The sequence below is a fragment of the Carassius carassius genome, chromosome 36 (assembly GCF_963082965.1).
Source record: "Carassius carassius chromosome 36, fCarCar2.1, whole genome shotgun sequence".
In the NCBI taxonomy this organism is placed as follows: Eukaryota; Metazoa; Chordata; class Actinopteri; order Cypriniformes; family Cyprinidae; genus Carassius; species Carassius carassius.
Genome location: NC_081790.1, coordinates 3,880,852 through 3,898,480, shown reverse-complemented (window position 1 = coordinate 3,898,480; position 17,629 = coordinate 3,880,852). Strand labels below are relative to the sequence as shown.

At 45.0% G+C, this 17,629-nt stretch overlaps 1 protein-coding gene across 1 annotated transcript; it reads left to right on the top strand.

Annotated features, from left to right (window-relative positions):
- Positions 1-8,667: 8,667 nt before the first annotated feature.
- LOC132116965 (prostate stem cell antigen-like) lies at positions 8,668-10,228 on the top strand. The gene is made up of 5 exons (XM_059525888.1): positions 8,668-8,786; positions 8,873-8,992; positions 9,285-9,407; positions 9,653-9,763; positions 9,883-10,228. The coding sequence occupies exons 1-5, from the start codon at positions 8,738-8,740 to the stop codon at positions 10,071-10,073; spliced, it is 594 nt and encodes a 197-aa protein (XP_059381871.1). The 5' UTR covers positions 8,668-8,737; the 3' UTR covers positions 10,074-10,228.
- The last annotated feature ends 7,401 nt before the right edge of the window (positions 10,229-17,629 follow it).

The following is a 17,629-nucleotide window of genomic DNA, read 5'->3' as shown; positions in this document are numbered from 1 at the left end:
CATAGGCTACATACATAAAACAATTGTATTTGATATTTTTGTCACTTCTGAAATGATGGCTACGCCCCTGGTGTGACAAAATGTTAGCTTATACGTAATACTCTTAAAGCTCTTTTTTTATCTTTATCTTGGCTTACATAAATTTTTACGTATGCCATGTCATGCCATACCAACATTAAACTAGCATATAACTATGGACAAAATGTTTATTTTTTTTTATTTTTTTTACCTATGGTTCTCTAACCATAAAGGCTACTGTATTTCGCCCCCTGATTTAGCATTTAAAGAATCCTGTGAATGCACTTAAAGAGTGCAGAATCGAAACATTATAATCGAATAGAATTTAATTGTGAATCAAATCGAATTGAATCGTTCTAAATTTGCAGAAATCGTTCTTGAATCAAATTGAAAACCTATGAACCGTGAATCGAAACGCAGCCTACCCAAAGATTCACAGCCCTATTAAAAAGGTTGTCACGCTGGTAAATGAAGGATCCAAAAGCAGAGATGACAGGAATAACAGTCTTTAATGAAATTATATATAACAAAGGCAGTCCGTCTTTAAAGCACACATAACTGGTAAATAGTAACTTGAAAAAAGGAAAGACTCCTGTCTCGATGAGTAACAGAACAGGACTCCCTTGTAGCAGACTTGAAGCTCAGGAGTAGATAACTCAGGCAGGGTGAGAGAACCACAGTGGTTACATACAGCAGCAACAGCAGCAGAATACAGCAAAAACCGTGGGGCTAGACTGTTCCAGGCAGACAAGACAAGAATAGGTGAGTACCTCTCAATACAGACAGGATGTAACTGCTGACAAAACGCATGACATGTAACAATAATCCAACAAAGAATCTACCAGAGTAAACACCAGATAAAGGGTGAACACTTAGGGCAAAGTAGAAACAGGTGTCAAAGCAAATCAGTGCGAGCGCTGATTGCAATGACAAACAGGTGCATGAAGAGAGAGAGGTCAGCGGGACAGAGAAAGAGTAATATAATAATGAGCTAATAAGGTGTGTGTGTGTGTGTGTGTGTATGTGTGTGTGAGTAAATGAGTGAGAGCGTGCGAGAGAAAAAACGAAAGAAAAAACCTGACTCATGACAGTACCCCTCCCTCAACGAGCACATCTAGGCGCTCGAGGAAGGAGCCTGACGGAACTGGTAGAAGTCGTCAATCAGCGAGCGGTCCAGGACATCCCGGGCTGGAATCCACTGCCTCTCTTTAGGACCGTACCCCTCCCAGTCCACCAAAAACTGGTGACCATGCCCCCGGGGACGAACGTCGAGTAGTCTTCGAACTCTGTAAATGGAGGCCCCCTCGTCAATAGGAGGAGGGGGAACGGAGGGACGTGCGGGCGCCCGAATAACGGGTTTAATGCAAGACACATGAAAAACCGGATGAACATGGCGCATCTGACCAGACAGTCTTAGCTTTACAGCGACTGGACTGATGACCTTAACAATAGAAAAGGGTCCAATAAAACGAGGCATGAGCTTGCGAGACGTCTCCTGAATAGGCAAATTGCGGGTGGATAACCACACCCTCTGTCCGCAAATATATCTGGGAGATCTCACCCTGCGGCGATTAGTGGCACGACGAGTACGTTCCCTAGTCTGACATAAGGCAGATCTCACCCTCCTCCAGGTACGCTTACATCTCTGAATAAAAGGATGGAACCGAGGCCTGAGACTCCTGGGCAGAGAAAACAGGCGGTTGGAAACCAAGGCAACCTTCAAACGGAGATAACCCAGTGGCGGACGATGGGAGAGAATTATGAGCATATTCGGCCCATGGTAACTGCTCGCACCAAGACGTGGGATTCTGAGACGTAAGACTACGCAGCATGCGACCAAGAATCTGATTGGTCCTCTCGGCTTGCCCATTGGTCTGTGGATGGAATCCTGACGACAGACTGGGGGAAGCCCCTATCTGGCAACATAATTCCCTCCAGAACAGAGAAGTGAATTGCAGACCTCTGACAGACACAATGTCCGAAGGAAGACCATGGATCTTGAAAACATGATCCACCATAATCTGTGCGGTCTCCAGAGCCGATCGTAATTTAGGGAGCGGAATAAAATGCGCAGCCTTAGAAAAATGGTCCACGATGGTGAGAATGACCGTATTGCCAGACGAAGGGGGAAGCCCGGTAACAAAATCCAACGCAATATGCGATCAGGGACGCGAAGGAACGGGAAGAGGTCTGAGAAGACCCGCCGGAGGATTATTACTAGACTTAGTCTGAGCGCAGATAGAACAAGAAGCAACAAAACGGCGAATATCGCGCTCACGAGTGGGCCACCAAAATCTCTGATGGATGGCCGCTAATGTACCTCTAACTCAAGGATGCGCGACTAATTTAGAAGAATGACCCCAGCGAAGAACCGTCGAACGAGCAGCCTCGGGTACAAACAAAGTTCCCTCAGGAGCGCGGGGTGGTCTTGCAGTGTGAGAAAGAGCACGCCTGACCGCTTGTTCCACTCCCCAGACGGCTGCCCCGACAACACAGTGCTGAGGTAAAATCATCTCATCGGTCGAGGCACCCTCTGATGAGTCAAACTGCAGAGAAAGGGCGTCAGGCTTGAGGTTCTTGAAACCGGGTCTAAATGAAATAGAAAAATCAAAGCGATCAAAAAATAATGCCCAGCGGGCCTGACGAGCGTTAAGACGTTTAGCAGAGCGAATGTACTCCAGGTTGTGGTGATCCGTCCAAACAAATGGCTCCCTCAAGCCAGTGTCGCCACTCACCTAGCGCTAGACGGATAGCCAAGAGTTCTCGATTCCCCACGTCATAGTTGCGCTCCGCGGGCGAAAGACGGTGGGAGCAAAATGCGCAAGGATGAACCTTGTCATCCTGGGTAGAGCGTTGCGACAAGACAGCTCCTATCCCAATTTCGGAGGCATCGACCTCAACAATAAACTGACGTTCTGGATCAGGAGTGATCAGGATGGGCGCAGAGGTAAAAAGCCTCTTAAGACGGTCAAATGCATCCTGAGCAGTCTCAGACCAAGCAAATTTGGACTTGGACGAAGTGAGAGCGGTAAGAGGGGCGGCAACCTGGCTAAAGTTACGAATAAAGCGCCGGTAAAAATTCGCAAACCCCAGAAATCGCTGGAGCGCGACTCGAGAATCAGGAACAGCCCAATCAAGAACTGCTCGAACCTTGTCAGGGTCCATACTAATCCCCTCCGCTGAAACGACCGAACCGAGAAAAGTAACCGATTGGGCATGAAAAACGCATTTCTCAGCCTTGAAGAATAGGCGATTCTCTAATAAGCGCTGCAGGACACGGCGAAAGTGTTAAAAATGTACCTGGAGAGAGGGTGAGAAAATTAAGATGTCATCCAAGTAAACGAACACGAAAACGTTTAGCATGTCTCTTAAGACATCGTTTACTAACGCTTGAAATACAGCGGGAGCGTTGACCAAACCAAAAGGTAGAACCCGGTATTCAAAGTGACCGACAGGAGTGTTGAACGTGGTCTTCCACTCATCTCCCTCCTTAATACGCACTAAATGGTAGGCGTTGCGCAAGTCTTACTTTGTAAAAACCCTTGCGCCCTGTAGGATCTCAAAAGCCGACGACATAAGAGGCAAAGGATAACGGTTCTTGACTGTTATGTCGTTCAGCCCTCGATAATCGATACAAGGACGCAAAGAACCATCCTTCTTCTTTACAAAGAAAAACCCAGCGCCGGCGGGAGACGAAGAAGGAGTAATGATCCCCGCGTCGAGAGACTCTGTGAGATATCTTTCCAGAGCCTCTCGTTTGGGCGCCGAAAGAGAGTACAGTCTACCGCGAGGAGGCGTGGTGCCAGGAAGGAGCTCGATGGAGCAGTCATACGGACGGTGAGGCGGTAAGGATCCCGCCGGGAACGACTGAAAACCGCCCGCAGATCATGGTACTACTCCGGGACACCAGACAAATCATCAGGCTCCTCCTGGAAAAGAGGAACAGAAGACACGGGAGAAACAGCGGAAACCAGACAATTTACATGACAAGCTAAACTCCATGAATGAATAAGCCCCTTAACCCAATCAATGTGAGGATTATGTTGGATAAGCCAGGGATGTCCTAAAACAATGGGGGTAATGGGAGACTGAAAAACATAAAATGAGACTGTCTTATGATGATTGCCGGAAACAGTGAGACTAACCGGACTGGTGACACGACGAACAGAAGAAAGCTCTCTGCCATCCAGGGCAAAGACAGTAGCGACATCAGTCAAATCAACTAAGGGGATCTTGTTCTCACGAGCCCACATCTCATCGATAAAATTGCCCTCCGCACCCGAGTCGGCGAGGGCAAGACCGGTAACGGTTAATAATTCGCCGCTGTCGTTCCTCCGGGGAGATGCGTACGCCCCCCAGCTGCATGGGTACCGCATCAGGTTGGTTCTGAACAGAAGCAGTAGCAGAAGGAAAGTTATCACATGATGTGAAGAGTGGAGAACGAACTCGACGCCTCTGCTCGAAACACTTGTCAAGGCAGATGGCCAGGTCGATAAGCTGATCGAGCTGAGTAGGCGACCCCCGTGCGTAGATCTCCTCCTTAAGGTCTACATTCAACCCTTCAAGAAAGCGAGCAGTTAGTGCAGGATCATTCCACTCACTTGTAGTAGCCAGAGTCCGGAACTCAATCGCGAAATCTGCTACAGATCCTCTGCCTTGACGTAGCACAGCAAGTAGACGGGATGCTTCGCTGCAGAAGAAGGATCTATCAAAGACCTTGATCATCTCATCCTTGGATCCCTGGATCTCGATCGCCGACCGGACAGGCCTCTGATCTGCTGGATCCATGGTGGTTGGATTATTCTGTCACACTGGTAAATGAAGGATCCAAAAGCAGAGATGACAGGAATAACAGTCTTTAATGAAATTATATATAACAAAGGCAGTCCGTCTTTAAAGCACACAGAACTGGTAAATAGTAACTTGAAAAAAGGAAAGACTCCTGTCTCGATGAGTAACCGAACAGGACTCCCTTGTAGCAGATTTGAAGCTCAGGAGTAGATAACTCAGGCTGGGTGAGAGAACCACAGTGGTTACATACAGCAGCAACAGCAGCAGAATACAGCAAAAACCATGGGGCTAGACTGTTCCAGGCAGACAAGACAAGAATAGGTGAGTACCTCTCAATACAGACAGGATGTAACTGCTGACAAAACGCATGACATGTAACAATAATCCAACAAAGAATCTACCAGAGCAAACACCAGATAAAGGGTGAACACTTAGGGCAAAGTAGAAACAGGTGTCAAAGCAAATCAGCGCGAGCGCTGATTGCAATGACAAACAGGTGCATGAAGAGAGAGAGGTCAGCGGGACAGAGAAAGAGTAATATAATAATGAGCTAATAAGGTGTGTGTGTGTGTGTGTGTGTGTATGTGTGTGTGAGTAAATGAGTGAGAGCGTGCGAGAGAAAAAACGGAAGAAAAAACCTGACTCATGACAAAGGTATTATACAAATTATACATCTTTATGACAATGCAACAATGACCCGATTAGTCAAGTGAAAGTTCTGTCAGCTGCCCCGAAATGCGAGTGGAAGTCTTGTATCGCAGCATGCAGCAGGTCACTGTTGTACAGACAAGATGTGCTGATGTGAAGAGTGCTCGGAGAGAGTTTATGGGTTTGAAGTCTGGTTTCGAATGACTGATTTAATCTAATAGTTTGTGTGGATTTATTTTATTATTCAAACCTACATGCTATGTTGAATAAATGCAGGAATTTCCTCATTATAAACATGAAAGCTGCGAGGATTATTAAAATCATGCGATATAGCTGCACACAGTTCCCCACCAAAATTTAGGACCTGATTAAATATAAGCCTAGCTCTATATAGAGATTTGTCATAAAATTCCACAACTTTTTCAAAAAAATTTGTTTTGCTGTTTTAAAACGTCCTGGTTCCTCAAAGGAACGAGACGCTGCATCGAGAACGTTTGAGGAACGCGTCCAGCGTGACGTCTCTGAATAATGTGTATAATCAGTCCAAAGGAAGGGCGAGACGTCATAGGCGGGTGACGTCAGAGACCAGGAAGCATAAAAGCATTAGCGGCGAAGCCGGTAATCAGCCTCACAGGATGAAGCAAGCGCCGGCCAGAGATGCCGGAAGTGTGGCACTGCGACACAGCGTCTCGTTCTTTTGAGGAACCAGGGTTACATACGTAACCTTAGACGTTCCTCTTCAGGAACTCGAGCTGCGTCGAGAACGTTTGGGGAACGAGAATGCCCACGCCGCCAGACTTTCAAATCTCTGCCTAGTGTGGAAGAGCACAGCTAAAGCAAGAAAAGGAGCCTGACAGAACTCGGGGACAACCCGTCCAATGGCCAAACTTCAGAAGGAGTGAGTCTTGACCCCCAGGAGAGGGGAGATCAGAGGACTCGAGGTTTAGGATAACATCCTGATCACCGCTTAGCATAAGCTTCTTCTGGCCGGAGGCCTCAGCCTCAGCGCACCATGGAGGAAACATGTAACCAGAGGGTTTCTACCCACTGACTGGCCACCAAGAGGGGCGTGGTAGGCCACCATGGCCACCACGTAGACCTTCAGGGTGGAGTGGGTCAACCCTGCGTAGAGCCTGCAGGAACTCCAGCACTGTACCATACGGGCAGTTAACTGGGTCGAGCTGGCGGTCTCCGCACCAAGAAGTGAAAGGCTTCCACTTCAAGGCATACAGTTTCCTCATTGAGGGAGCTCTGGATTGGAGAACGGTCTTACAACCTCGGTTGAGAGACCGGAAGCTAAGAGTTTTGCCTCCTCAGAGACAGCACCTACAGCCTCTAAGCTCCATGCGGGGGCGCACCCTCCGCCTGCGAGAGGAGATCTCTCCTGACGGGAACCTCCCATGGAGTGCCTTCAAAAAGAGAAATCAGGCCCAGGAACCAAACCCGTCTTGTCCACAACGGGGCTACTAACAGCAGCCGGACTCCGTCCCGGCGCACTCTCTCCAGAACTCCCGATAGCAGAGCAATCGGGGAAAAAATGTACAGATGAAGCCTCGACCATGTCTGTACCATGGCGTCCAGCCCCAGTGGAGCTGGATGAGTCAGAGGAAGCCAGAGGGGACAGTGCGATGTCTCTCTTGTCGTAAACAGATCCACCCGAGTCTGGCCAACATCTCTAACTCTGCTTCATCACCTCAGTGTGAAGCCGCCATTCCCCGGGCCTCGGCCCCTGCCTCAACAGGATGTCTGCTCCCATATTAAGATGCCCAGGAATGTGAACTGCTCTGAGCGAGAGGAATTCGTCCTGGGACCACACAAGGATCTGGTACGCTAGTTGTATAAATGGCGTGAGTGCAGACCTCCTCTTAGGTCTGGGAGAAAATAACGAAGGGCACCAAGCACGGCCAGCATCTCCAGGCAGTTGAAGTGCCATGTCAGATGGCAACCACTCCACAGACCACGGGCAGGGTGGCCACTCATGACCGCACCCCAGCCAGTGAGGGACGCGTCCGTCGCTAGCATCATGCGGCAACAAGGGGCTCCCTGCACCGGGCCCTGGGACAAGAACCAAGGCTTCCTCCACATATCCAAGGCACGTAGGCAGCGCCGCGTGACCTTTAGCATGCGAAGTGGGTTTCCCCTCATGTATAGCAGGCCAATAGTATTCACGTTGGACGCAGCTGCCATCAGACCCAGCAATCTCCGTGACTGCTTGACAGTGAGTGACCGGCCTTCTCTCACTCTCGCGACTGCAGTGAGGATCAACTCGATCCGAGCAGGTGACATACGTGCCTGCATCGTGGTCGAATCCCACACCATGCCAAGATAAGTGGTTCTCTGAACTGGAGAAAGCACACTTTTCTTGGCGTTAAGTCTTAACCCCAGCTCTTTCATGTGAGCGAGAATGACACCTCGGTGCCGCACCGTCATCTGCTCAGATTGAGCTGATATCAACCAATCGTCAATGTGGTTGAGTCGTGAAAGTGTGGGGTGAGAGAGCAAGGCCAGTGGAAGATCCGTATTGGTAGGCTTTTGCCCCCAAAAGCAAACCTCAGTCCTCTGACTTGGCCTGTGCAGGCGTGCTAAACTTCAGTCCCCTGACTGAGAGGTTCAAAAGCACAGATCTAGAAAAGGACACAACACCTCATCCTTCCTCGGAACAGTGAAGTACCGGCTGTAGGACCCGGACTCTGCAACCCAAGGAGGGACCACCTCGATGGTCTCCATCCTCAAAGAGAGTCTACTTCTGTTCCATTACCAGAGCATGCTCGGGGCCCACCAGAACTGGATTCTGTGGCCTCTCACTACAGTGTGCAGGACCCACTGAGACACATTTGGCAGTAGTTTTCACGCTGCAATATAGTCTACTAAGGGAATTTGTTTGGGACTAAACATTATGGAACCTATTGTTTACATCTTATGAACAAAAAACACACAAAATATCTTCTTTTGTGTTCCACAGAAGACAGTAAATCTGTCAGGTTTGAATGGCGTTAGGATGAGAAAATGAAAACAGAATGTTCATTTTGGTGTGAACTATGCCTTTAAGAAGGTTGGTTTGAACAGACTTAAACTTTTCTTGTAATTACATATTAAAATTCACTTTTTCATTACCTGCCAAATATGTAAAGTATGCAAGCATCTTTTTCTAGTAACTTTCTGTTTCTAGTAATGTTTGCTTCTGTTTAACTTTCATTTTCTCAGAAAGACCCTCTCCTTTTATAAGCTATAAAGTGAGCACTGAGAGAGACACTCCATTTCATTCACCTCCCGATCAAAGATGGATCTGCAAACCTCAGTTTTTCTCCTGATCAGTCTCTTCACCACAGGTACCAAGAGTGTTTGTAATGTTATTGAGTATAAATATGGATCACTGATGTTTCTCTCGCTACCTCGCTCTCTTTTATTACTAAAGGACACACTCTCAATTGTTATGAGTGTTTGGGTATGACATGGTCTTGTTCAGATCAGAGGGTAAAAACATGTCCCAGTGGATCTTACAAATGCGTGAGTTTCACAGCAGTAACAAAAGATGGTAAGTCCATGATTAATTTAATTTGTTTTTTTTATTGGAAATGTAACTTCTGACAAAACAGCAAATTTCATCACAAAATGTACAAATCTAATCACCGAATGTTCTTTTCAGATTTCTGTTTATTAGTTTTCTCACAAAATGTTACGTCTACAATACAATTTATATTTAAAGTTATTAAAATTGAATCAGTATTTGAAATGAGAGAGATGCTACATATTGATGTTTAAAATTATTTTTACAGTCAAAATAATGTGCAGTTGAACTGGTCTACCCTGAATCATTCATGTTTTAGGTGTTAAAATGAAGGTTAAAGACTGTGCTGCTAACTGTGCAAGTGGATCCATGAACCTCGGCATTATGAGGTCATCTTCAGTGTGCTGTAACACAGACGGCTGTAACGTCCAAGATGCTCCAGGTACATTGTTTTACTGACCAAATTTGCGTTTGTTCAGTTTCTTTGACGCAATCCTTTTTGTTAAAAGCGCTATATAAATAAAGATGACTTGACTTGACATTAAAGTCGACTCTCACTTTACTTCCAAAGGACATTCAATCAGGAAATAAAATAGAGAGTGCAGCTTTTCAGTTGTGAATTGATTGAATGGAGCAGCTAATAGAGTGTTATTTCATTACATGTTATATTTTTTCTCAATTCTGTAGATCCCAGCACTAGCACCCCCAATGGAAAGACATGTTACTCCTGTGATGGACAGAGCTGCTTAAACAAATTGAGCTGTTCAGGGAATGAAGAGCACTGCATTAATGCAACATGTGAGAATCTGGAAAATTAAATGTTGTTATTTTATCTCTCTTATGATTGAGATTTTGATACAGATCACATTTACCAGTTTCCAGCTTAGACTAACCTCTCTTTTCATTCTTTTCATTAGGGACTGTCAGTGGCCACTCACTGGTTGTAAAAGGCTGTGCCTCTAAATCTATCTGTGATGCTGGATCATCGGATATATATGTTCAGGGTATCTCATGTTGTTCAGGGAATCTGTGTAACGGTGCTCAGAGCGTCTCTCAGAGCTTCCTGTTCCTCTGCTGTTCTCTGCTGTCCTTCATCCTGCTGCACTGAATCCAGCAGATCTTCACATTCACATCAAAATTGGACACACTGTACTGAATATAAAGCTTGCTTTTTCACTGTATAATGCATCCTTTGAGTACTGATTTTTTTTTTGTCTGTGGCATTCTGATGTGACATTTTATTAAATAAAATACTACACCTTGTTTCTGGGGTAATAATTAGCATCTCACACTGTAAAAAAATCTTTTTTATAATATCATTATCTTCACAACAGACATATGAAAATTACTTATGTAAAGAAGAAAACACTTTTTTAAACAATATTTGGATTCTCACTATTGGAATAATGTTCAGATCATAAAACTAATAAGTAAAAAAAATAGATATGAGAAATAATATCTTGCAAATACTTTTTCCCCACTTATTTTTCGCTCAGTATATTGTGTAACTAGCATGAAAGGTCAAAAGTATAAGTGTTATACATTATGTCCACATTTCACAGTTCAATTTCATAACTATTACATGGAACCTTCTTACTTACACTCATTAATATAATATTAAAGGTTACATTTTTATTTTTCCCCAATATTTAATTATTGGCATTTGTTTGTAAAGGTTAATAATAATAACAGAGCCCAAACTATCATATTAAACTTCTATTTATTTTCAAATATAATAAACTAAAATTGTACATGAAAATTTAAATTGCACATAAGGCAGGTTCTGAGTAATTTTGACCCAGAAACATATTAATTGTATTGAATTTGTAAGAAAAGTCCTGTTGGTTTAAAAACAACTTATTGAAGGCTGTCTGCCAAAATGACAGCTTTGGGAATGCTCTACTATGCTCTACTATGATGTAATCGTGTTCATAAGGATTGCCTCCGCAGAAGATGATCAACGCCAGCTTCTACACTGAACAAAATTATAAACACAACACTTTTGTTTTTGCCCCCATTTTTCATGACCTGAACTCAAAAATCAAAGTATTTTTCAATGTAAACAAAAGGCCTATTTCTCTCAAATATTGTTCACAGATCTGTCTAAATCTGTGTTAGTGAGCACTTCTCCTTTGCAGGGGACAATCCATCCACCTCACGGGTGTGGCATATCAAGATGCTGATTAGAAAGCATGATTATTGCATAGGTGACTTAGGCTGGCCACAATAAAAGGCCACTCTAAAATGTGTAGTTTTATCACACAGCACAATGCCACAGATGTTGCAAGTTTTGACGGAGTGTGCAATTGGCATGCTGACTGCAGGAATGTCCACCAGAGCTGTTGCCTGTGAATTGAATGTTAATTCCTCTACCATAAGCCATCTCTATAGGCGTTTCATAGAATTTGGTACATCCAACCTGCCTCACAACCGCAGACCACGTGTAACCACACCAGCCCAGGACCTCCACATCCAGCATCTTCACCTCCAAGATCGTCTGAGACCAGCCACCCAGACAGCTGCTGCAACAATCGGTTTGCATATCCAAAGAACTTCTGCACAGACTGTCAGAAACGGTCTCAGAGAAGCTCATCTGCAGTTCTGGTCCTACCTAATAAGCAATATAAGCGGCTACATAAGGCCCCCTCTGGCCACAGGAGTTCAGACAGCAATCACAGGAGTAAGGTGAGATGATGGTGGAGATGGCAACAGCAGATCTGAGCTGGAGCGTTCTCTGAAGCTGTACTTCTAATAAAAACGTTCGTGGACATGCACTGTAATGACAAATCATGTAGAATGCAATTTGCGATCGGGACCGAAGGTGCTGATCGTGAATTGCATTCTAAACAATTTGTCATTTACAGTGAGTGTTCTACACGATTTTTAATTACAGTGAGTGTCCACCAACGTTTTTAATTAAAATGAAAAAGGATATGCGTGCATTCAAAACCAATTTCAATTCCAGCAGTTGTTCCAGCGACTGCAGCTGCCTCTCCAGGGCAGCCGGGGCAGTGGTCCTGGGCTGGTGTGGTTACATGAGGTCCTTCGTGGTACTGTTGGCTTTGCTGGAGCATCATGAGAGGAAATTGTTCAGGATGGAGGGGAGATGTGCACTGATGATAATTGTAGCTGTGTCCACTGGAGGTTCTTGTGGTCTGCTGGTCCCCACCCATCCCTCTCACAGTCTCTTCCAGCTCCTACCATCAGGAAGACGGTACCGGCGCATCAGAGCCCACTCCATCAGACTGCTAATAGCTTTTCCCCCCAGGCTGTGAAAGCCCTGAACTCAAATCACCCTGCCCTCCTCTGAAACCCCGCACAAACCCCCTACCTACTGAAACATGGACCACATCACAGAAAAACTGTCTTAAACATTCTTTTTGTGTGTGTGTGCAATTCAAATCTATTTTTATATCTACAAGACACTTTTCACACACACTGCTGTATTTACATAATCTCAGAAAATACTGAATATGTGGACATGCTCTACAAATCATCTTGCACTGTTCCCTAGCCAGCTGCTTGACTTCTCTTTGCACATGTACAGTATTATGTGAAACATTCATATAGTCTATATATTTTTCTTTTTCAGTCTATGTATAGGTAAACATTTATATATAGGCATATATGAGGCATGACATTTTATTCCACTTTATGTCCCCACATTAGGGCTGGGCGATATACAAAAAAAAATGATATCTCGATATTGTCAAATTTTTTACGATATTCGATATATATCTCGATATGTTTGCATTTAAATAATAAAAAATAAAACATGATTTTCTTTTGCCCATAAAAAAAAAAAAACATTTAGATTAAACAGCTAATTTAAGCAGTTAAAAAATCTAGACCAAGAGATCACTTACTGCTTTTTATTAATGAATACATGTAGGCCTATATGTAACTGAAGCAGTGCAAATTAAGTAACAGTTACAGAAAGTGCATTCTGTCAACTTTAAGTATTTTATTTTAATTTTTTAACACGTTTTTAAGCTAAGAACACAAGTCTGTCAACTGTCTGTGGTTTTAAGAGAAGCTCTGTGGCATGAAACTATGTTCTTACTGACACTAAAAACCCTCTTAGATGGGGAGCTAGTTGCTGAAGCACATAGCTATTTCTTATATATAAATATATATAAATGAATACCAAAGACTTTTGCATTCTCTCTGTCTATATTATGGAAACTGGTAAACATATCAGTGAAATTCCCCAATAGTAATTCCAAATGGCCATAGCCTATGTTTCTCTATTCAAACATCAGCGGTCGAGTAAGTGCATTTATTTTGCGATCACAAACGCAAATACAGTTGAGATCTCACGACAGAACACAGACCGGCTGAACGACGCTTTCATTAGATCGCTCAATTCCAGCTTGTTAGTGTTTTCAGATTATCGTCGGGATTCACTTATTTCCAGGGGTTTCAGTACAGCGTAAAAATTGTGACGTTGTAAAGTAGGCGTTCCTCTAATTCCAAATTTGCATAGGTCACCGGTCATGCGCACTAAGTGTACGAGGATACATTGTTTATATACTGTCTCTATGGATACACCAACGGTCGGTGTTTTCTTTTTTGCCGCTAATAGAAACAAGGTTCAAATTGAGTATGTATGTCATGTCAAAGTGAATTATTTCAAAGTCACACACTAATATATTACACAATCGCGCCATTAAATCAATCTGAAATATTGGAATACACCATGGTCACACTTTTAACAAAATCCCCGGTCACACTTTTAACAAAAATATAAAATAAACTGTTTTGTAACTTATAGTAAAGGAAAAGTGGATGAACTTAACCTTTCTCTACTGACCAGAAATATTTGTCAACCCACCTATTAACAATATGAATAAAAGCGCTGCACTTGTTTACACCATTGCATGATTCTTATAAGCCTATAATGTAGGCTACTGTCAGTTATTAAAATGTCATACATGTGCATCAGAAACCTGTGTGTATTTAAAGGGGTTTCACGTGAGATACCTGTCCTAACTGAGTATGTGCATCAGATACCTGTGTGTGTGTGTGTGTGTGTGTGTGTGTTTACAGGGGCTTCATGCAAGATACCTGTCCTAACTGAGTAACATGTGCATCAGACACTGTGTGTGTGTGTGTGTGTGTGTGTTTACAGGGGCTTCATGCAAGATTTACAGGGGCTTCATGCGAGATACCTGTCCTAACTGAGTAACATGTGCGTCAGATACCTGTGTGTGTGTTTACAGGGGCTTCATGCGAGATACCTGTCCTAACTGAGTAACATGTGCGTCAGATACCTGTGTGTGTGTGTGTGTGTTTACAGGGGCTTCATGCAAGATACCTGTCCTAACTGAGTTACATGTGCGTCAGATACCTGTGTGTGTGTTTACAGGGGCTTCATGCGAGATACCTGTCCTAACTGAGTAACATGTGCGTCAGATACCTGTGTGTGTGTGTGTTTACAGGGGCTTCATGCAAGATACCTGTCCTAACTGAGTTACATGTGCGTCAGATACCTGTGTGTGTGTTTACAGGGGCTTCATGCGAGATACCTGTCCTAACTGAGTAACGTGTGCATCAGATACCTGTGTGTGTGTTTACAGGGGCTTCATGCGAGATGCCTGTCCTAACTGAGTAACGTGTGCATCAGATACCTGTGTGTGTGTGTGTGTGTGTGTGTGTGTTTACAGGGACTTCATGCGAGATACCTGTCCTAACTGAGTAACGTGTTCATCAGATACCTGTGTGTGTGTGTGTGTGTGTGTTTACAGGGACTTCATGCGAGATACCTGTCCTAACTGAGTAACGTGTGCATCAGATACCTGTGTGTGTGTGTGTGTGTGTGTGTGTGTGTTTACAGGGACTTCATGCGAGATACCTGTCCTAACTGAGTAACGTGTTCATCAGATACCTGTGTGTGTGTGTGTGTGTGTGTTTACAGGGACTTCATGCGAGATACCTGTCCTAACTGAGTAACATGTGCGTCAGATACCTGTGTGTGTGTGTGTTTACAGGGGCTTCATGCGAGATACCTGTCCTAACTGAGTTACATGTGCGTCAGATACCTGTGTGTGTGTTTACAGGGGCTTCATGCGAGATACCTGTCCTAACTGAGTAACATGTGCGTCAGATACCTGTGTGTGTGTGTGTGTTTACAGGGACTTCATGCGAGATACCTGTCCTAACTGAGTTACATGTGCGTCAGATACCTGTGTGTGTGTTTACAGGGGCTTCATGCGAGATACCTGTCCTAACTGAGTAACATGTGCGTCAGATACCTGTGTGTGTGTGTGTGTTTACAGGGGCTTCATGCGAGATACCTGTCCTAACTGAGTAACTTGTGCGTCAGATACCTGTGTGTGTGTGTTTACAGGGGCTTCATGGGAGATACCTGTCCTAACTGAGTAACATGTGCGTCAGATACCTGTGTGTGTGTTTACAGGGGCTTCATGCGAGATACCTGTCCTAACTGAGTAACATGTGCATCAGATACCTGTGTGTGTGTTTACAGGGGCTTCATGGGAGATACCTGTCCTAACTGAGTAACATGTGCGTCAGATACCTGTGTGTGTGTGTTTACAGGGGCTTCATGGGAGATACCTGTCCTAACTGAGTAACATGTGCGTCAGATACCTGTGTGTGTGTGTTTACAGGGGCTTCATGCGAGATACCTGTCCTAACTGAGTAACATGTGCGTCAGATACCTGTGTGTGTGTGTTTATGTCACAAGGTGACGATCTTTAGGGGCGGAACCAAAATTCGGGAAGTTGGGTTCCGCCCGGAAGTGTTTCCGCCCGGACCGGAAAAACAGAACACCGGAACTTCCGGTAGCGCCGTAAGAAGGAAAATCAGGGAATTCGATACACCTGTGCCTAGTTAGGGACAGCGGTTGGTGATTGGAGGATACGCTGGACAAGGCAGTACTTAAGGCCAAGTTATTTCACAGTCTGCGAAGCTCTCTTTGGTGTGTGTGAAGCACTGGGTTGTGCCCGTCTTGGTACGCTGCTGGTAGCTGTCTAACTCTCTCTCTCCCTCAGGCTGGAATTGTATGATTGTGAAGACATCGCGAACCTTAAAGGTTGAGAAGTGAACAGATTATACGGCGAACTGAGACGACGTGAAAAAGGGGATTGGAAGTGGCATTGATGTGAGTACTAAGAGCCAGTCGAAAGTGCCCTGTATATTGACCTGGCGTTGTGTAGATCTCTCCAGGAGGAGGAGGGCGGCCCTACCCCTAATATAGTGTGGTGGGAGAGCCGAAGGAATACTTATTGAAGTAGTCGCAACGACGACATCACTAGCTAGGCCGCATATTCCATCACCAGATCCGAACCAAGCGAAGTGAAGGAAGACGGGTGTCCTTTCCGTACACTGAGTGTGGTGGGTGAGTCTTCGTGCTGTGAAAACCTATAATTTTGACGTGGTGTTGTATATTGCTGTGGGCTGCTGTGTATTGCCGTGTGTCCTGTCAGATAAACCCCCGCCTTCACGCACTTCGGCGTGGGAGGACAAGGAGATTGCTGGTCCTGGCCTAGTTCAGTACAGTATATGTTGTGAGCGTGCTTCAGATCTCCGGAGATAGCACGGTACGCTGTGTCCAGCCCAGAGGTGAAAGCCATCCAAAGCAGAGTAACTGTGTTTTGTGTCCAAGTTGATACCTGTGGAGAGGAAAGGAAAGAGAGTGAGTAACACAAGGAGAAACAGAGGAAACCTGTACTTACAGTACGCTGTGTTCAGCCCAGAGGTGAGAGCCATTCAAAGCAAACTAACGGTGCTATTGTGCCCAAGTTGATATCTGTGGAGAGAAAAGGAGAGAGAGGTGAATAACACGAGGAGGAATAGAGCGAACCCTGTACTTACAGTACGCTGTGTCCAGCCCAGAGGTGAGAGCCATTCAAAGCAAACTAACTGTGCTATTGTGCCCAAGTTGATACCTGTGGAGAGAAAAGGAGAGAGAGAGTGAATAACACGAGGAGGAATAGAGCGAACCCTGTACTTACAGTACGCTGTGTCCAGCCCAGAGGTGAGAGCCATTCAAAGCAAACTAACTGTGCTATTGTGCCCAAGTTGATACCTGTGGAGAGAAAAGGAGAGAGAGAGTGAATAACACGAGGAGGAATAGAGCGAACCCTGTACTTACAGTACGCTGTGTCCAGCCCAGAGGTGAGAGCCATTCAAAGCAAACTAACTGTGCTATTGTGCCCAAGTTGATACCTGTGGAGAGAAAAGGAGAGAGAGAGTGAATAACACGAGGAGGAATAGAGCGAACCCTGTACTTACAGTACGCTGTGTCCAGCCCAGAGGTGAGAGCCATTCAAAGCAAACTAACTGTGCTATTGTGCCCAAGTTGATACCTGTGGAGAGAAAAGGAGAGAGAGTGGGTAACACGAGGAGAGACTGAGGAAACCTGTACTTACGCCGCTGCCTGTGGAGAAAGAGAAAGCGAGTGAGCACCCAAGGAACGAACTGTGTGAACCAGTACTTACTGTGAGCTGTAATCAGCGAAGAGGTGAGAGCAAAACCAAGCTGAACTAACTGTGCCTGTGTGTCCCAGCCGCTGCCTGTGGAGAAAGAGAAAGCGAGTGAGCACCCAAGGAACGAACTGTGTGAACCAGTACTTACTGTGAGCTGTAATCAGCGAAGAGGTGAGAGCAAAACCAAGCTGAACTAACTGTGCCTGTGTGTCCC